Genomic DNA, 20,275 nt, shown 5'->3' on the forward strand with positions numbered 1-20,275 from the left:
TTTCTGGCCAATGGGGGCGGCGGCGCGGAAAGGAGCCTGGCGGAAGTGGCCTCGGCGGAAGAGCCGGAAGGGAGTTCGGCGGACCTTTCCGGGCGCCGCGCAGCCCCGCCGCCTTGGGTCCGGCGGCGCTATGAGCAGCTTCGGCGGGAGGATGCGCGAGTATCCCCGGCTCTCCATCGACCGCTTCGACCGCGAGAACCTCCGCGCCAGGGCCTATTTCCTGTCTCACTGCCACAAAGGTCCGCGCCGTTTCCCTTTCCTCCTCCTCCTCCTCCTCCTCCTCCTCCTCCTCCTCCCCCCCCCCGCCCTGACAACAGCCCTGCGAGGGAGGCCCCGAGTCACAGCTCTCCCCAGGGCCTCGCCCAGCACTCCAGCCGCTTGGCTTGTTCTGCCCCCCCCCCATCCTTCCAGCCAGTGTTGGTCAACACCGAAGTAGGGAGCGCTTTGCTTTTGTTTTACTCTTTTTCATTATTATTACTACTAGCCACTGCCGGGGCCTAGCCTCGGGAAGAAAAGACTCACAGAGACGAGTGTCTTTGAGCATGCACCGAGTGCCATCCTTTCTTCTCAGAACTGCCCCCTTCATTGTGTTTCAAAAGGTGCCGCCCGCCTGGTTGAAACCAGCTGCTGGCAAAACTTTCCTGGCAAATCTCTGATCCTGGACATGCTCTGCCTGCTGATCTGTGCCTGCCTCTGCTGACGCCCCAGAGCCCTTGTCCCTGAGCAGTAACAGGAGAAGGCTGTCCAGCTGGGGTTACATTCCAGGGATATCGCATAAAGCCAAAATCACATAAAGTTAAAACGTTTTGGGTTTAATGACAGGTGGGATTGATAAACTCTACTCCCCCATGCACTCCCCCATTTTAATTTTTGTTTGTTTTTTTATTGCCAAGTGCATAAAGCTGAACCCGCACAAGTTAAATGGTCATAAGTGGAGAGTTCCCTGTAATGGCATTCATTGCACACTTCAGGAGAAGGAGGGGTTCTGAATTGGGCTGCAGTTCCTCAGACAGAAAAAGATCCTGTCCCCTGAGCAATTTGTGCTATTTCCTTAGCAACTGTTTTAGAAGATTCTGGGACAGGAGCATGATTTAATCCTGCTTCTCTGATCATGCTGACACTTCTGGCCTGTACTGAGGCCCTAGACTGTTCTTAGCATGGTGGAGTTCTAAAATAATCTTCCTCTTTTAATATGTTAATATTTAGATCACATGAAAGGCCTGAGAGCTCCTTCCCTAAAAAGAAGACTGGCATGCAGGTAATGAAAAGGGAGAGAGACGTGTGTGAGAATAGGCTGGGACCTGTGGTGAGTGAAGGGATAAGAAAGCATCAGCACCTTCTCAGGCTGATCTCCTTAAGGATGAGAAGAAACTTGTTTTTATTTTAAACATGGAAGTTTAGCTTCTCATATTCTGCAACTAAATACAGTAATTTGTAATTTATAAAATGACCATAGTAGATTATCTGATTTACTGCATATACACCCTTTTGCTTTGTTTGTTACCTGAGTTCCTAGCATTCTGTCTGGGTCCTACAATTTCACTTCCATTTCTCCCATGTGGGTAAGTGTAGCTCAGATTCTAAGGATTTCTCCCTCCCCTTTCCTGCCCAGTTCTTAAGTGTAGCTTTAGGATTCATTTATCTATGTGTGTTTTACACTGCACTTTCTGCAGTGCATATTTTTACATGCCCTGAGAATTGCAGCCAACCTTTTCTATTTACCCCCTAAACATACTCAGCTAATACAGGGAAGGTGCTGGAATGTGGGACTCAAATCTTGGAAGATGAGTAGTTTGGGTAGAGCAGTGGTCAGCAACCTTTTTCAGCCATGGGCCGGTCCCCCGTCCCTCAGACCATGTGGTGGGCCGGACTATATTTTGGAAAAAAATAATGAACGAATTCCTATGCCTCACAAATAACCCAGAGATGCATTTTAAATAAAAGCACACATTCTACTCATGGAAAAACAGGTTGATTCCCGGACTATCTATGGGCCAGATTGAGACGGCGATTGGGCCTTAGGCATAGCTGTCAACGTTTCCCTCACAAGATTCCTCACAAGAAAAGGGAAAAGTTGACAGCTATGGCCTTAGGTTGCCTACCCCTGGGGTAGAGGCAAAGTTGTCTAGCTAGAAAGTGTGTGATGTCAGATGGGTGTCTTCTGTCTGTAGGCAGGGGAAGATACTAAAGGGCATATAATACAGCAAATGATGTCTGGGATTGCTTACTTCTCCCTCTTTAAGTCACAGACACCTTTGCCATGTCACAGATTTGCTTGTTGAAGGAGTTTGCAAGGAGGCATGGGAACTACTTTTTGTTTGATTTTTTTGGATATTGGACAACCACCATTTCCTTTTTTGTGAGACATGTATCTCTTTTTTCTTCAAAGCTTAAAAGTTCACTTGTATTGTTCACCAGTAACAAAGGAGTTGCTGCTAACTAATCCACGGTATAAATTTTGGGAGAATCACATTGTAAGTTACATCTTTTCATGTGTAGTTGATGTAAACAGACACTATTAATGCATCTTAAAGCTGTTATAACTAGCAATGTCAGCAAAAGGTGAAGCTGCCATAATCCTAAGGACAGGATTTGCTGTTTTGGGACTACAACTCCCATCATCCCTAGCTAACAGGACCAGTTGTCAGGGATGATGGGAATTGTAGTCCCAAAACATCTGGAGGGCCGAGTTTGGGGATGCCTGTCCTAGGTGGTGAAGTCCATTTAAACTGTGTTGTAGTCGTCATCTTTAATTTTAGTATGTCTACTCTGAGTAAAACTCGGTACCACCCTAAGCTTTACTTTGTTCACCTGTTGTGTCTTAAAATGAAATACAAAGGTGTATCCTGGGACTTCCTTCCTTTCTTTAGACTGTTCAGTCTCAGGTTCTCTCTGCCCTGGCAGAGCCACAGAAGGAGATGGTGGCTCAGGTCTCTTCATGCAGAGAGAACTCCATGATAATAATAATAATAATAATAATAATAATAGTAATAATAATAATAATTTATTTATATCCCGCCCTCCCCAGCCAAAGTCGGGCATTAGCATTTCATCTCAAGCTCCTGTCTGATATACGGTATGTTCCAGACTTTTTGTGGAGCTTCTGTTGGTGCAGAACAGAGGATTATTAGCTGCAAAGAAATTGTGGAACATGACTCAAAAAGGAAGAAACTTGGTGAAAAAAATTGGTTTTTTGAATGAGTCATATTTCTTCCTTTACTGGGTCATGTTTTGCAAGAAGTACCCATTAACAGTTGCTTTTCGTAGATCTGAGGTCCCTCAGGTGCATGTCCTCAGGCATTCTGTGGGGCTCACAACAGTTTCTTAAACTTCCATACAGGTTTCTTAGATTTTGACATGCCCCCAGGCTTCAGAAAGTTGGGGAGCCTTGTCATAGGTTAATGGCTTACATTCCACAGGCATGTGTTTGTCTCCTGATCCTAGCTATTACCATGCCATTAAAAACATCTGTTTTGTATATGCTGTAAAAACAGTTCTCATCACCTATAATGTGCCTCTGTACATTTGTTTGTCTGTCTGCTACAGGTTTCCATTGAAGTTGAAACCCCAACACAGATTTCTCTGGTTGATGAAGCATCTGGTGAGGTAGTTAGTTATGTTGACTGTTTAACATTTTAATATTTCACCTAAGTAGGTAGGAGTGCTAGTTAATCTTTGCTCTGAAATTCCAATTTTGGCCAACAAAATGGAAGCCTGCTGTCTATTTTTACTTTCTTCCCCTGCCTTGTTTGTCCTAATTTCATCTCTCTTTTATACTGTGCTTTGAAGTCTTCAGGTTTTTCCTCTTTTCTGCATCTTTATAATAAAAGTATATGCTAAGAGCATATGGCACAAGAACCCATGCCACGTAGATTAAGAGCAGGCAACTTCTAGCCCATGCACCTTTTTGGCAGGTGTTTTTCAGGCACCACTGATCAGCTGGTGGTCTGTGCCTGCACAGCTCCTTGCATAGCACTTCCCAGCCGCCACTTCTCAGGACTTCCCCCGGGCTGATGATCAGCAGATTGTCAGTGCTAGGGAAGCACTGGACATGTCTTGCTGGCACCATTTGAATTCACAGAGCAAGGGCAAAAGTGAGTTGTTGTGACACCAGGCGACTGACAGGTCAGCAACCTGTCTGTCTCCCCACCCGCCTGTCATACCTGGTGAGAGGGAGATGTACGGAGATAAGGGGTGGATCCACTGGCCAGATTCCCATCCTTGATATAAATGAAAGTCAGGGGCAGGGCAAGAGCCTGTGAGACTGGTCTCTCCCCACACCCCCAGGCCACGGGGTCCTATCCCCAGATGCCTTACGTTCACAGGGTTCTCTTTCCCACATCCTTGTCTTCACTCTGCATGGCAGCCAGGCAAAAACTATTCATTACAAAGTTAACATGAAACGAGTCAATGTCTGTGTGTCTTCCTTCCTTCCTTCCTTTGTGTCTCTTTCCAGAAAGAAGATTTAGTTGTAACGCTTCTGCCAGCCGGCCATTGCCCAGGATCAGTTATGTATGCATTTTTCTTGCCTTCAAATAATTAATGGAAATCAATATGAAAAATATTTGTCACAGTGGGTTGTGGTTCTATAAGAATTAAACTGCAGTTAGTTTATTTTGGATTTGTTTACCAAAGACTTACTTCCCCCACTTTCCATCCCTGGTTATGGGCATTGTGGCCTTTTAATGGGATGCCTTGGTCTTGCACATCATGCCCAGGCAAAATTGCAGTTTGTATTCATATTTATTACTATTTATTAATGAGTTGGTCTTTCGACAGAACATAGAATCAAACACAGTACAAAATAAGATTTAAAATACAATAAAAACAAAATAAACGAATAGCAATGTTAGTTGAACCAGCAGCAGGTTGCAGAATGGGAGAGTGGGAGTGGTAGAGGGACTTAAATTTCTCTTTTGCCATCCTTTTCTAGTGGTTATTCTGAACCAAAAAGTGAAGCCAGGATTTGAGGCTGTTTCTGTAATTAAGAGAGAATCTCATTGGTGTTAGCTGCAGTTAATGCCAATGCTGATGGGAAATGAAATTGCACTTACAGCTTGGGGGAACAGGGCCTTGTTTGGTTTTTTGTGAGAACTGGGGAGAGCCACAAGAGCGAATGCACACAGTTACAAGCGTGATAAGATACTTGGGGCATTACATATGCTCCTGTTTATATGCCTCTTCGTCCCGCTATGTGCAATCGTCTGCTGCCCAAGTTTCTTAGCCATAGCCCACTCTCCTGGCTTTCACCATTCCATTGTTCCGAAACCCAGCAAAACCCCCAATGCTGAAACTGACAGCAGTGCCTTTTCTCATGCAGGTTTCTCTTCCAAGGTGAAAGTGGCACCGTGTTGTACACTGGGGATTTCAGACTTGCCAAGGGAGAAGTGGCCAGAATGGAACTTTTGCATTCAGGGAGCAGGTAATGGATTGTGGACCTTTCTTGTTTGGCTTCGTTGCCCTTTGATTAGAGGGTCAGGTGCGTGACAGGCAGAACCCTGTTCTATTAACCCTTTGCAGGTACAGTAACTTGTAAATGGTATGCTTTGCGCGTGAAAACCACTACAACACACGGACCCTGAATGCAAACCTCTTAAACCTTTAGAGAGCAGTCACAGCTTTGGCCCAGGAACTGACAGAAAGGAAACCCCGGAGCCTTAGCGCTTGCATATTGCCTTCCATGGCCACAGTGTGCTGTGGAGATTTGGGCACTGCTTTGGTAGGAAGGCTGCTTGGTTTCTTCAAGGTGCATTCATTTGTGAAGGCAAATGTCACCTTTTGGGTGCCAACAGAAATATGAGTATGTTGCTGAGTAACACGCGACTTATAGCGCTGTGCCAAGCACAATCTTGAATATTGAATTTCTCTCTTGCAGAGTGAAAGACATCCAGAGTGTGTATTTGGATACTACTTTCTGTGATCCCAAGTATTATCAGATCCCCAGCAGGGTAAGTACAATTTGAAGGAAGAGATTTTTTAAACAAACAAAAAACCCAACATGCAGTTTGCTTGCTTGGCCAGAATTCCGCTTGGGACTTTTAGCACTCAACTTTTCAATGGGAACTGTAGTTTATTAGGGGTGCTGAGTGTTGGTAGGAGAACTCAGTTCTCCTAGAGCTACAGTTTCCAGAGTGGTTTAAGAATCCCTCTTCCCAAGGAACTCTTTTGAGTAGTGGATCTTGAAGTGTGGAAACGTCTTCCAGCAATGTCTGCCCTAGGAGTGGGAACTTCTCCAGGGCTTCCTGTCTGGCCCCAGAGAGGAGGAGGAGAAGAAGAGTTTGGATTTGATATCCTGCTTTATCACTACCCTGATGAGTCTCAAAGCGGCTAACATTCTCCTTTCCCTTCCTCCCCACAACAAACACTCTGTGAGGTGAGTGGGCTGAGAGACTTCAAAGAAGTGTGACTGGCCCAAGGTCACCCAGCAGCTGCAGGTGGAGGAGCGGAGAAGTGAACCCAGTTCCCCATATTACGAGTCCACTGCTCTTAACCACTACGCCACACTGGCTTTCAGAGAGACCCACCAGACCTGCCCATGTCCTCCTGGAGTGCTTTGACCTGACTGAAATGTTGCCTTGAACTGTGTCGATGCCTATTTCTCAGCTGGATGGAGGACAGAGAGAAGGGGCAATAAAAAAAAAAAAAAAAAAAAACTCAATAAAAATGACTTTAACACTATGTAGTTGGAATGTCAATGGGATGAATAATAAAAAAAAACGGAATGGAATTGAGCGTTTCTTAAAAAAGAAGAACTTAGATGTCACATGCTTACAAGAAACGCACGTGGCAAAGAAACATAGGAAAATCCTGATTAATAAGAGGTTAGGGAACGAATTCATCTCCTCGGATAAGGAGAAAAAAAGGGGAGTTGTTCTATACATAAAAAACAAAATTGAGGCACACCAATTATTTAAGGACGAGGAAGGAAGAATAATAGCGGTAAGAATAAACTGGCAAGGCGAAGTTTTGATAATAGTGGGGATTTATGCCCCCAATGGGAATAAGACAGAATTTTTTAGCTTATTGGAAGAAAAGCTATTTGACTATATGGACTAAAAAATCATATTAATGGGAGACTTAAATGACGTGGTCTCAAATGAAATGGATCGACTAAGAAACTCAAATAATAGAGACGGCAAATTACCTAAGACATTTTTTACACTGACTAAGAACTGTAACCTTATCGATATATGGAGACTGAAACATCCCTTAGAGAAACAATTCACATACCACTCAGAACCGAACCAGTCTTTTTCACGATTAGACCAAATATGGATTTCGAACGAACTGTCTCCAAGAGTGAAAAAAGTCGAAATTCAAGCTAAAGTTTTATCGGATCATAACCCAATTGAAATGGAGATGAAAGGAGTGGAAGGACGAATCTTTAGATGGAGATTAAATGATAATTTATGGGATGACCAAAAATTTGTGGAAAAAATTCGGAAAAGACTAGGGGAATACTTTCTGGATAATCTCGATAAGGGGGTGAAAACAAGCACGGTATGGGATGCAAGTAAGGCTGTAATGAGGGGTCTCTTTATCCAGCAAAATGTCGTGAAAAAAAAGAACAGAGAAAAGAGGTTAAAAGAGATCTTGAGACAGATTACAGATAATGAGCAGAAACTGATTAAAAAGCCGAACAATGAAAAGATACTACAGGAAATAAAGTCCCTCCAAACACAAGTTGCAACTATAATAAATAAGGAGGTCGAGTGGAATATTAAATGGTTAAGACAAAAAAACTTTGAATTTGCCAATAAATCTGGTAAGTGGCTTGCGTGGCAAGTCAAAAAGAGGAAGGAGCAAAATACAATCAATAAAATAGTAATAAATGGAGAAGAAACAACTGACCCGAAAAAAATTAGAAAAGGGTTTGTGGACTTTTATGAACATCTCTACAGAAACAAAGAAAGGAACAATAAGAAAAAGATAGAAAAATACTTAAAAAATAAGATGACGAAGAAGATCTCACCAGAGGAAAAAGATCAGTTGAATGCCCCAATTTGCAGTATAGAGATAGAAGAGGTGATAAAAGAATTAAAAAGAGGGAAGGCACCGGGTCCAGATGGGTTTACATCGAGTTATTATAAGGAAATGAAAGGTACGCTGTTAACACCACTAACCGAAGTAATGAACAACATTCTTAAAGAAAGAGACATGCCCGCTTCGTGGAAAGAGGCCTTCATAACAATCATCCCAAAACAAGATTCGGACCTAACTCAAATTAAGAACTACAGACCCATTTCCTTATTAAACACGGATTATAAGATCTTTGCGAGTATCTTAGCCAAAAGACTAAAAAAGATATTATTAAAAAAGATACATGAAGATCAGACGGGCTTTCTCCCGGGTAGGTTAATAAGAAATAATACAAGATCTATAATAAATCTTATTGAATATTTATCAGATAGAATTGACAAACCAGCTAGTTTAATCTTCATAGACGCGGAGAAAGCTTTTGATAATGTGATCTGGGACTTCATGCTTAAGAATTTGGAAGTAATGGAGGTGGGACAGGAGTTCTTAAATGGTATAGAAGCAATTTACACGGAGCAGAAGGCAAGATTGATAATTAATGGAGTTACCACTGAGGACATAAAAATTGGTAAGGGAACGAGGCAGGGCTGTCCGCTCTCACCGCTGCTCTTTATAGTGGTCCTGGAAGTGCTGTTGAATGCGATAAGGCAAAATAAACAAATTAAAGGGATAATGTTAGGATCAAATGAGTATAAAGTCAAGGCTTATGCAGATGATGTGGTTTTTACGGTGGAAGAACCTATAGAAAGTATAAGGGCAATTCTGGACGAAACGGAGGAATTCGGGAAACTGGCAGGATTTAAACTGAATAAGAGTAAGACAAAAATGATTGTTAAAAACTTGGATCAGGACAAGATTGAATCAGTGCAACAACAAACTGGAATAGAAATCGTTAAAAAGGTAAAGTATTTAGGAATCTGGATTACTAACAAAAATATAGACTTATATCAAAATAATTACGTCCCGACTTGGAATAAAATCAAAAAAGATCTAGAGGTCTGGTCCAGGCTGAAATTATCATTTTGGGGGAGAATATCGATGGTCAAAATGATGCTGCTACCCAAGTTGTTATTTCTGTTTCAAACCCTACCCATATTAAAAGGAACAAAAATTTTTAAAGAATGGCAAAAAGCCATCTCTAGACATGTCTGGGAAGGGAAGAAGCCCAGAATTAAATTTAAGTTGTTGACGGATGCTATAGAGAGAGGGGGCTTCGCTCTACCCGACATGAGATTTTACTATGAGGCGACATGTTTATGTTGGGTGAAAGATTGGGTTAGGCTGGAAAATAGAGAGTTATTGGATCTCGAGGGGTACAACAACAAATTTGGGTGGCATGCGTACCTATGGAAGGACAAGAAAAGGGTGCATAAAGGGTTTACCAGTCATATTTTTAAGGGCCCACTAATAGAGGTTTGGGATAGATATAAGGATATATTAGAACCAAGAATACCACACTGGCTTTCTCCCCAGGAGCTAATGGGTGTTAAGAAAGTCAATATGGAAGAAAAATGGGGGAAGTATGGAGAAATGGTTATAAATGAAGGTGGGAAGTGGAAAATTAAACCATACGAACAGGTTAAATCGCTTACACAGGGGTGGCTCCATTATTTTCAGATAAATGAGATGTTTAAAGTAGAGGTGAAGGAGAGGGGTTATGAAGAAAAAGAGTCAATATTTCAAAAAGAGATTATAAACAGTGAACAGAAAAACCTCTCAAAAATGTACAAAATACTTCTGGAGTGGCACACTAAGGATGAGGAGGTGAAGTCAGTGATGGTACAGTGGGCGAGGGATTTGGGGTATAACATTCAAATGGAAGACTGGGAAAAACTCTGGAAAGTGAATATAAAATTCACAGCCTGTATGTTGCTCAGGGAAAATGTGATGAAGATGCAGTACAGGTGGTATCTGACACCCGTAAAATTGGCAAAGATGTATGGGGCAGACAACAAGTGCTGGAAATGCAAACAGAAGGAAGGGACATTTTACCATCTATGGTGGGAATGTAAGAAAGTTAAAAGTTTCTGGGAGGAAGTGTATAACGAACTGAAAAAGATGTTAGGTTATACTTTTGTTAAAAAACCAGAGGCCTTCTTACTCTGTATCCTGGGAAAAGATATTAGGAGAAAGGATTTCAAAATTTTTCTGTACGCGGTCACGGCGGCTAGAACCGTGCTTGCTCAGAGATGGAAACAGGAAGAAATGCCAACGGTGGCAGAGTGGAGAGTAAAATTAACAGAATATGCTGAGTTGGACAAACTAACAGGGAAAGTTAGATATTTAAAAGATCAAAACTTTATTGAAGACTGGGGTAAATTCGTAAGTTATCTGGAGAATAAATGTTCAGTTAATACAACGTTAGTGGCATTTAAAGAGGCTTTGTAAAGAGTTAACAAGTATTGTTCAACTGAAATAATGTAAAAAAGGAGGTACGAATGACAATATGAAAAGATGGGATGTGATTCTAAGATTAAAATACGAATGAATGCCAACATCGCTGAAGGAAGTCCAAAATGAGAAGAAATGTAGAAACTCGAATATTATGTATATATGTATATATGATTGAAAGCTTTTGTCTTGTGTTTTGTTTGTTTTTTCTTTTGTATGTGTATGAAAAATGAATAAAAAAATAATAAAATAAAAAAAAAGAGAGAAGGGGCAGGAGGGAGGGAGAAACATTTGACTTGTGTGTGCCTCTGGTCCTTCCCACTGCTGGTATGTGGACCCTGAAGGCCCCCCCCCCCCCCATGTGGAAGGGCAGCCCTTGGCCAAAAGAGGCTCCCTACTCTGCCTGCACAAAGTGCTTGGTTTTAGTGGCCAAGGATCAGTTGTGGGCTCAACAGAACACAAATCCTTTTAGATCTGCTATATGTGAATGCCCTGCAGTCTTTTCCCTTCAACAGGAAGAATGTATGAAAGGCATATTAGAGTTAGTGCAAAGCTGGATCACCCTCAGTCCTTATCATGTGGTGTGGCTGAACTGCAAAGCAGCTTATGGGTATGAGTATTTGTTCACAAATCTCAGCGAGGAGCTTGGAGTTAAGGTAAGATTGTCGTTCTGAATACAACCCCTTTCTGAATGGAGCATAACCATGATCCCTCCTCCCCACCACAAGGCAAATTCCTTGAGAAGGAGAAGCTTGCTGTCTCTTTTCTCAGTCTACAACAGCACTAATAATGGCAAACTTAATTTCCTAGGTGCACGTGAACAAATTGGAAATGTTTAAAAACATGCCAGAAATCCTCTACCACATCACCTCCAGTCGGCACACTCAGATTCATGCCTGTCGCCATCCAAGGGTGCGTATCTGTCAGCAATTGACACCCCCCTTGGGTGAAGTGCTAGAGCCCCTGGGGGCTCCATGTTAAAGAAGAGTCTGGCTTTGAAGAAACCAGGAGATGTTTGGCCAAAGCAGCTTTAATATTCTTATTTTGGGGGAAGGTTTACTTTCCTATGGCTTTTCTAAAATGACTATTCACAGCGCCATAAAATGCACTAAACCAAAATAAAACTAAAGCACAGATGAGATGACAGTAAAGTATCACTTTTAAAAACCCATCAAGGAAGTTATTAGACTGGTTCCCCCCCCCCTTCTGCCCCTGAAACCACCACTCTGCAGGTCAGTCCTGGGTTGGCTGAGTGGAAGGGCTGTAGCTCAGGGACAGCACACAAGCTCTGCAGCTCAACCCCTGGCACATCTGGGTAGAGCCGTCTGCTGCCTAAAATACCAGAGAGCTGCTTCCAGTCAGAGTCAGCAACACTGAGCGAGGTGGAGCAGTAGTCTGACTTGGTGTAAGGCAGCTTGCTGTGTACCTTCAAGGGGAGGGTATTCCAGGAATGGTTGCCACCTCTGACAGCTGCTCCTGAGCCCCAGCTGATCCCAGAGGAAACTTCAGGGAGGCATGTGTTGGTGGAAAAGTACCTTGCAATGTGCAGGATCCAGGCTGCTTAAGGGCTTAGAGATCCTACTCAGCACCTCCAATTGAGCCCAAAAGCACATCAAGTGTATTGATGTCCGGTGCTAAGAGCATAGAGAGAAGCTACATTTATTCATAGATGTGATACTAAGTGCTGGGGGGGGGGAGTGCTGAGCTCCCCTCATTGTCCAATGCTCCTCGAAATATTGCAAAGACCTCCCTCCACCCCAGTTTTAGATGCATGAAAGAACAAACATGGCTGCCCAATAGAGCTGGGCAATATGGTGACACATTGGATGGGCTTCTCTCTTCATGGTCCCTATCCTGTATGAAGCTTCTGATCCTCGGGGCACAAAGGCATCTAGGTGATTTTGCATCTGTTTGAAACAGGTTTTATGTATGTACTTTTAATTCTCTCAGGGTTTAATTGTATTTTAATGCTTGAATTTTCTGTTTTTAGCAGTATTTGTTTTTATCTGTAAGCTGCCTTGAGTCTCCTCAGGGAAGAATGGGGTATAAATGAAGATGTTATAATATTAGAATGATGTAAGAACTCTGGTGCTCTGTCTCCACTAGGTGGACAGTCTGTGCACAGGAGGCAGCCAGTATTGTGGGTGTGGGTGTGTTTCCATTTCTCACAGGGAAGCAGAGGAAGGTAGTAGGTAAAAGAATTTGCAAAGTTACATTAGGTATTGAAAAAAGGATGTGCCTGATCTGCCCGGGTGCTACAGTTAATGCTGTCTCTGTGATAGGATGATGAAATGTTCCGAGGGAACAGGTTGCCTTGTGGTGTGATTTCTCAGAATGGAAAGCGGTTGCACATAATTAGCGTCAAGCCATCCACAATGTGGTTTGGAGAGAGGACAAGGAAAACGAATGTAATAGTGAGGCAAGTACTCTTTTCAGTTATTATTATTTTTTAAATTCTCAAACAGTCCAGAGCATGGAGCAGCTACTCTGCCAGACCCCATTCAAGGTGTTGCTGCCAGTAAATAAAGCACTAAATGACCTAATTGTGAAAGCAAGAGACGGCTTTCTCCCTTCCAGAGGAGATCAGGCCTGTCCCAGCCCACGCTCAAGTGAAACTCGAGGGCACTTTTATTTGGGAGAGGATAGGTACGTTTAGGTGCTGCAGTTTTTGTCACTTTGATTATTGTATATAGTTTCCTTGGATTTTATGTTGATAGCTGCCCTGGCACACATGGCAGAATATAGATAAAATACAGGTATCTTTATGTAGGCGTCAGCATGACTCTGCAACTGAAAAAGGTCCCTATAGGGTCTTGCAGTGATGAGTAATAAGGTGGTCCCTGCCCTCCGACATGATCTAAAACACACGACACAAAACGAAAGTGGGGGAAGAACCAGCCTCGGGCACGAACTACTGGTTTTAAAGTTCTTCTCGAGCGTTTTCGCTGCCCTTAAAGGCTTGCAGGAACAAGGTGCTCCTTCTCTGGCCTGTGGGTGGGGCCTGGCTGGCCTCCCGCTTTCCCTGATATTCTTCCAGGAAGGCAGGATATCGATTTTTATATGTGATCTGCTTTTTTATTAAGGTGCTGATGCTGTTCACATATTGATATTTCTGGTTTCTGCTTAGGACTGGGGAGAGTTCATACAGAGCTTGCTTTTCCTTCCACTCTTCTTACAGCGAGGTATGTATAGTATTTGTTTTGTAAAATGAACCCCTTTTACAATATACAGAGCAGCCTTTACAAGATTTTATATTTAGATTTTGTAGCCTTTATAGGATGCACTTTGGGGGCTAGTAAAAGCACAATAATGATTATTCTTCATCTTTATGAAGCACGTTGAAGCCGCTATATGTTATCTTGGTAATCCTGATAACATCCCTTTGAGGTCAGCTGGTGTTTTCTCTATTTTATAGGCAAGGACTCAGGTTGAGGAGGATGTAGCATGCCTAGGGAAGCCCCCCTTTTCTCTCATAGCTGACAGGAGACTTGAACCAGAAACTTTGTAGCTTGCTGTCTTCGACTCGGCCCTGAAGCTCCACAACCTGAAATAGGCAAAGGGAACCAAGCAATTAATAAACGTCCATAGATTTCACATGCCCCCTGAATGGCTGATGGTTTTCTGACGCTTGCTGCATGAGAAGGCGGCAGCATCTGCCTCCTGGTAGGACTGTCCACAATAGCAGGTGCTGATTCAGAGTGTGTTGTCCATCACATTTGGCATCTGCCCGTCATCCAAGGATTCCTGCTTCATTTAAGCCCCTTAATGACCTACTGGCTTTACCCCACTCAAGTGGAACATGAGAGATAAAAAGTGGCAACCTTAAATGGATGCATATGTCAGAGAGAAAATCTACAGATGTCTGAGCAAAGGGGTCCTCATGCCTGCTGGGGCCATTCTACAAGCACAGCAGTCTTGTGCGCAAATCAGAATGCTGTTGGAGCTTTTACTGGAGATGGTGACGTGGTGAGACACAGTGCCAGCGTGGTGCAGGGGGCAGAATTGGAACTGGAGTCATTTACCATGTCGGCTATGAGAGGTTTTCGCTCTCAGCCTCATTTCTTTGTAAAAAGAAAAAAAGCCTCTCAAAGCAGTGGCAAATCACAGCACAAAAAGGACTGCAAGCCATGTTTAAATGCAGAAATTAATTCCCCCTCCCATCCTATATTGTAGATTCAGGATTTCTTGAGCTACATTCGCCCGGTGAATGTGTATCCCAATGTAATTCCAGTAGGTGTGACAGAAGACAAACTTATGGAAATGTAAGTTTCTGTCTTTTTCTCTGGCTCTTTGCTGCAATGGTGTTTTCTAACTAGTGTTAAGAACGACACTGCCTTGTATGACTTATTTATCTGTTATGCCCACTAAAACTGCTCTTTTTGTTTTTATAAAATATTTATTGAAATTTTCCAGAATAATACATTGTAAAACAAAAAGAAAAGAAACAACAAAAATACAAAAAAGAAAAAGAAAAAAACTAAAAACACATAGAATTTCCCTTTACATATTTTCTTTTAACTTATTTTCCGGACCTCCTCATACCTCCCTTTCTTATATTCCAATTCAAATTATTAATTCAGCAAATCCTCACCATTCGTTTTTGCTTATTTCAAAACCTTATTTTCCATATCTCTTAAGGCATTACAGCTGGAAACCACTTAATTTCTGTCCAACATCATTCTAACATTCTTTAATTTTACAATATTTCTGCAAATAGTCTTTAAACTTCTTCCAATCTTCTTCTGCCGACTCTTTTCCCTGGTCTCGGATTCTGCCGGTCATTTCTGCCATTCCCATCATCTTCATCTGCCATTCTTCCAGAGTGGGTAGATCTTGTGTCTCCCAATATTTTGCGATGAGTATTCTTGCTGCTGTTGTCGCATACATAAAAAAAGTTCTGTCCTTCTTTGGCACCAATTGGCCAACCATGCCCAGGAGAAAGGCCTCTGGTTTCTTCAAGAAGGTATATTTAAATACCTTTTTCATTACATTATAAATCATTTCCCAGAAAGCCTTAATCCTTGGGCACGTCCACCAAAGGTGAAAGAATGTACCTTCAATCTCTTTACACTTCCAACATTTATTATCGGGCAAATGATAAATTTTTGCAAGCTTGACTGGGGTCATGTACCACCTGTAAATCATTTTCATAATATTCTCTCTTAAGACATTACATGCCGTAAATTTCATACCGGTGGTCCATAACTGTTCCCAGTCAGCAAACATAATATTTGCCCATTTAATCATAGCAGACTTCACCGTTTCATCCTGAGTGTTCCATTTCAGCAGCAAGTTATACATCTTTGACAAAACCTTAGTTTTGGGTTCTAGCAATTCTGTTTCTAATTTCGATTTTTCCACCTGGAATCCAATTTTCTTGTCCAATTTGTAAGCCTCCATTATCTGATAATAATGGAGCCAGTCTCGCACTTTGTTTTTTAGTTTCTCAAAACTCTGCAATTTCAATTTATATCCCTCTTGTTCCAAAATTTCCCAATATTTTGGCCATTTGGACTCCATATTAAGTCTCTTAAAAGCTTTTGCTTCCATTGGTGACAACCACCTTGGGGTTTTACTTTCCAATAAATCTTTGTATCTTATCCAAACATTAAACAATGCTTTCCTGACAATATGGTTTTTAAATACTTTATGTACTTTAACCTTGTCGTACCACAAATATGCATGCCACCCAAAAGCATTATTAAATCCTTCTAAGTCCAAAATGTCTGTGTTCTCAAGAAGCAGCCAGTCTTTCAACCAGCAGAATGCTGCTGATTCATAATAGAGTTTGAAGTCTGGCAGGGCAAATCCACCCCTTTCCTTTGCGTCAGTTAATATCTTAAATTTTATTCTGGGCTTCTTGCCCTGCCAGACAAATCTAGAAATATCTTTCTGCCACTTCTTGAAACAGTCCATCTTGTCCACAATTTGCAATGTTTGAAACAAAAACAACATTCTAGGCAATACATTCATCTTTATAACTGCGATTCGACCCAACAAGGAAAGTTTCAAATTTGACCAAATTTCTAGATCTTTTTTCACTTCCATCCAACATTTTTCATAATTATCTTTAAATAAGTTCACATTTTTTGCTGTCATATTAATCCCCAAATATTTCACTTTCTTAACCACAGTCAAACCAGTCTCATTTTGAAACCTTTCTTTTTCAATTGATGTTAAATTGTTCTCTAAAACCTTAGTTTTTAACTTGTTCAATTTAGATCCTGCCACTTGACCAAATTCTTGAATTAAGTCTAAAACCCTTTTAGTACTAGATTCTGGCTCCTGTAACGTCAAAACTAAGTCATCTGCAAATGCTCTCAGTTTGTACTGTTTAGCTCCGACCTGTATACCTTTAACCAACTGGTCTCTTCTAATCATATTCAGCAGGACCTCCAGAACCGATATAAAAAGCAATGGGGAAATTGGGCACCCCTGTCGTGTCCCTTTTTCTATCTTAAATTCTTCCATAACCACATTATTTACAATTAATTTTGCTTTCTGTTCAGAATATATTGCACCTATACCATTTTCAAAACCTTGCCCTACCCCCATCCCCTGTAGATTCTTTTTCATAAAACTCCAAGAAATGTTGTCAAAAGCTTTCTCCGCGTCCACAAATATCAAAACTGCTTTAGTGTTTATATTCACTTCTAATTTTTCCAAAATATCAATTATATTCCTCAAGTTGTCAGACAAATGTCTTCCCGGGAGAAAGCCCGCTTGGTCTTTATGAATCTCTTCCATCAATACTTTTTTCAATCTTTTAGCCAAAATGTCAGCAAAAATTTTGTAATCCACATTTAATAACGATATGCGGCGGTAGTTCTTAAGTTGAGTTTTTTCAGTCTCTGTTTTCGGTATAAGTGTGATATATGCCTCTTTCCACGACTCTGGCGCCCTTTTCCCTTCCAAAATTTCATCTTCCAAAATTTCATTTCATTTCAATTACCTTGTAGTAATTTTCCATCTCTTCTCTGCATAGTAAAACAACATGCTGTCATTGTCCCTATTCACAAGTGAAAGCCATCTTCATTATGAAAGCAGCATCCTGTTTCTGCTGTCTAGTAACATCAGGGAGAGGAGCTTAGGCTCTAGATAAAGAAGTATGTTTAAATCGGTTTTATATAGATCTATTTTTATGACACAACCATACTTTTAGGGAAGTATTGTACAGTAGTAATTCATTTATCTTGGGCCTGGGTTGGGCATTCCCCCCCCCCCTTCCATAATTATAATAAGTCTGGCAAAGTACTTCTGGTTATCTTAGCAGGGTTGTTGGTTGTTGTTTTTTTCATTGAACACCTGAATTTTTGTAAAGTTCAATGTAGCATGCAAGTGATCTGAATTTGCTGAAAATTAAAGAGGAACTAATGAATGTTTCAGAAGTCTAAAGAGCTACAAAATTCTGTATTGCTTCTTTTCAGTTTAAAGCCATTATGTACATCATACAACAAAAATAATGAGCTGAAATATAAACCACTTGGAGCACTGAAGAGAGCCAAACCCTCAGAAATAACAGACACAGGTAAGAGAAAGGCAAGTTTCTCTCTCTTCCAGGTCAGATGGAGATGGCAAAGGAAAGGGCTCCTGTGGTTTGGAAGCAGTAAATCATGTTTATTGCATGATTACGTCATCTCTCTAATGAACTTACTACATTTTTTAATTTCACTTGCATCTCACCCTTCTAACCAACTCAACACGGCATGCATAGTTGCTGTCCACCCTCCAGCTTACATTTCCAACACGCCTGTGGGACTTAGCTTACACTAAGTGAACATGACTAACCTCAGGTCACCCAGTAAACTTTGTAGCTTTAAGCAGGGATTTTGCTCAGGGTTCCCTAGTCCTATTCTGACATTCTCCACCTGTACCCTATCTCCCAAGTATCTCAGTGGCTCCCAGCGAGTTGTCACCCTGGTTAGCTTGGAGTCCAACAGTCCAGACATCGGTTTACAGCCTCATAGGCTGCTCTGCTGATTCAAGCATGCAACAGAATCCTGGACTGTGCCCGTTCCGATGAGGGAATTGTAGACAAAAGCACACCAATGGTAAATCTCTCTGCATGTAGAAAATAGCTGGGAGAAGTTAGGCAACCTGTTCCTTCATGCTGTGGTTTAGAAGCCCCCCCCCCCCCCCGCCCAAATGCTTGGAAGTTTTATAATCCAGGAAAAGGTGTCTTATGATGGTAAGGCATTTGGAGATTGGCTTCAAGTCATCTTACTACCTTCTCATGTTCCTGGTTTTTTGTCTTGACAGATGGTGGGAGTGATGATCTCTTTGATACAGAATTGATTCCTATAAGATACAAGATTCCAAAACTTCTCCCAGAAATGACAGCATCTGAAAATAGGTCCCTTCCTGATAACCATCAAGATGACAGCGACAAAACAAGTTATAGGGCAACTTCCATGCCAGCCCCTTTGAAGGTAGATTTCATAGAGTGTGAGGAATCCAACAGTGAGGATGACGATGAGGAGGAAGAATTGGAGAAAGACACGGTTCTAGATGAACTTCTGCCACCCAGTGCAGAGTCTGCCACTGTGTTGCCAAATCCAGGATTGGTCTGTTCAGAGCCCACTTGCAAACAAAATGAGGACCTGGAAGTGCCCAAGTGGGATGCCTACTTTAAGCGACATGTGGAAGACACAGATACCTCTGAACACGAGGACTATGCTCCAGCTCCCACAGATTCTAGTGAGCCCCAGTCTCCCAACCTGTTCAGCGATAATGAGGATTTTAGTGATTCTACCCACATCTCCTCCCAAAACTCTTCTCAGTCAATGCACATATCTGAACAAGGTAGCCAAGGGTGGGACAGTCAGGCGGATACTGTGCTCATTTCCCCACAAGAGCGAAAGACTTTTGAGTCCAGCCCTTTAAAGAGAGGAGCAGAGCGAGCAATGCTTTACGCATCTTGTTTCCCTGCTGGGGAAAACCGAACAGACATGCAGAGTTGCAAGGCTTTGGCTCACAGTGCACCTTCTACAAACAGTATTAAGTTGGATCGCCAAGGCAGAGCTCAGGAGGCAAGTGCAGCAGCAGCACCTACTCTGATGCCAAGTGTGCAGGCTGAATCAACTCCGGAGAGGAGCAAACAAGGGAGTTCAGGGCTGCTCAAGCCTGAGGACCAACTAGAGTCTCAGAGCTCTTCTGACTTTGAAATCCCCTCTACCCCCGAGACAGAGGTTCCTAAACCAGACCAGCTGTGCAGCCTGTACAAGAAGCTGGCAGCAGGGGAAAGTCTGCTCTGATCAGGAAGCAAAAAGAGCTACCAACTTTTTTCTGTCATGAATGAATGATGTGATTCCTCAAATCATGTATTTTGACAGTTGACCATGTGCCACTTGAATTTTTGCTTTTGTAACTTCTAATTTTATTAGAATTCTAGATTAGAATTCTAATTAGAATACTGAAAATGCAAACTATGATTCTGTTTTTATAGGAAGTTGCTTCATTCACACTGAGAGAACCTGGAAATCTAATTGAACCATTTGCACTCTGAATTTTAGGGTTCTACAATAGAAGTAAGATTTGATAATATGACCTTGGCAATCCTTTTGGAAACCATGGCTTTAAAGTCTGCTTGGATTTTAGTTTCTCTTTTCTGTGATCATTCTAACACTTTAATACAGATACCACTAAAACCTTCGATAACCCACACAATGTTTTCTACTCTTCCTAGTCTTTTTTACCAGCAGAACAAATTATTTAAAATTCTCCCTTTTCCTTAAGGTCTGTTAATCTGTTCTTTGCTTCAACTATTAGTCCAAAACCAGTTGCACCTTCATACACGTTTTACCGCTTTGGGGCCAACCTGTGTTCACAAAGGACACACTACCGTACC

The 20,275-nt window shown here is 41.9% G+C and overlaps 1 protein-coding gene across 3 annotated transcripts; it reads left to right on the forward strand.

Annotated features, from left to right (window-relative positions):
- Positions 1-66: 66 nt before the first annotated feature.
- DCLRE1C (DNA cross-link repair 1C) lies at positions 67-19,800 on the forward strand. Of its 3 annotated transcripts, XM_081879119.1 has the most exons (14): positions 67-239; positions 1,207-1,258; positions 2,390-2,474; positions 3,547-3,606; positions 4,457-4,512; positions 5,321-5,422; positions 5,876-5,948; positions 10,944-11,084; positions 11,239-11,340; positions 12,711-12,847; positions 13,556-13,610; positions 14,602-14,690; positions 17,856-17,956; positions 18,688-19,800. In XM_081879119.1, exons 1-14 carry the CDS (start codon positions 131-133, stop codon positions 19,680-19,682), a joined length of 2,157 nt encoding a protein of 718 aa, XP_081735245.1. In that variant the 5' UTR covers positions 67-130; the 3' UTR covers positions 19,683-19,800. The 3 variants fall into 3 exon arrangements, with proteins under 3 accessions (XP_081735245.1, XP_081735246.1, XP_081735247.1); XM_081879120.1 differs by lacking the exons at positions 67-239; positions 1,207-1,258 and having other exon boundaries at positions 2,384-2,474; positions 3,547-3,601; XM_081879121.1 differs by lacking the exons at positions 67-239; positions 1,207-1,258; positions 2,390-2,474; positions 3,547-3,606 and adding an exon at positions 3,926-4,094.
- Positions 19,801-20,275: the final 475 nt, after the last annotated feature.

The sequence above is a fragment of the Podarcis erhardii genome (genome assembly GCF_964252035.2).
Source record: "Podarcis erhardii genome assembly, chromosome: 10".
In the NCBI taxonomy this organism is placed as follows: domain Eukaryota; kingdom Metazoa; phylum Chordata; class Lepidosauria; order Squamata; family Lacertidae; genus Podarcis; species Podarcis erhardii.

What these genes read in the sequence shown, in the direction of transcription:
- DCLRE1C (XM_081879119.1), top strand. Translation starts at nt 131, where the DNA reads ATGAGCAGCTTCGGCGGGAGGATGCGCGAGTATCCCCGGCTCTCCATC. An exon ending in AAAACGAATGTAATAGTGAG is followed by an intron (nt 12,848 to 13,555) that starts GCAAGTACTCTT and finishes GTTTCTGCTTAG; the next exon opens with GACTGGGGAGAGTTCATACA. An exon ending in CTCAGAAATAACAGACACAG is followed by an intron (nt 17,957 to 18,687) that starts GTAAGAGAAAGG and finishes TTGTCTTGACAG; the next exon opens with ATGGTGGGAGTGATGATCTC.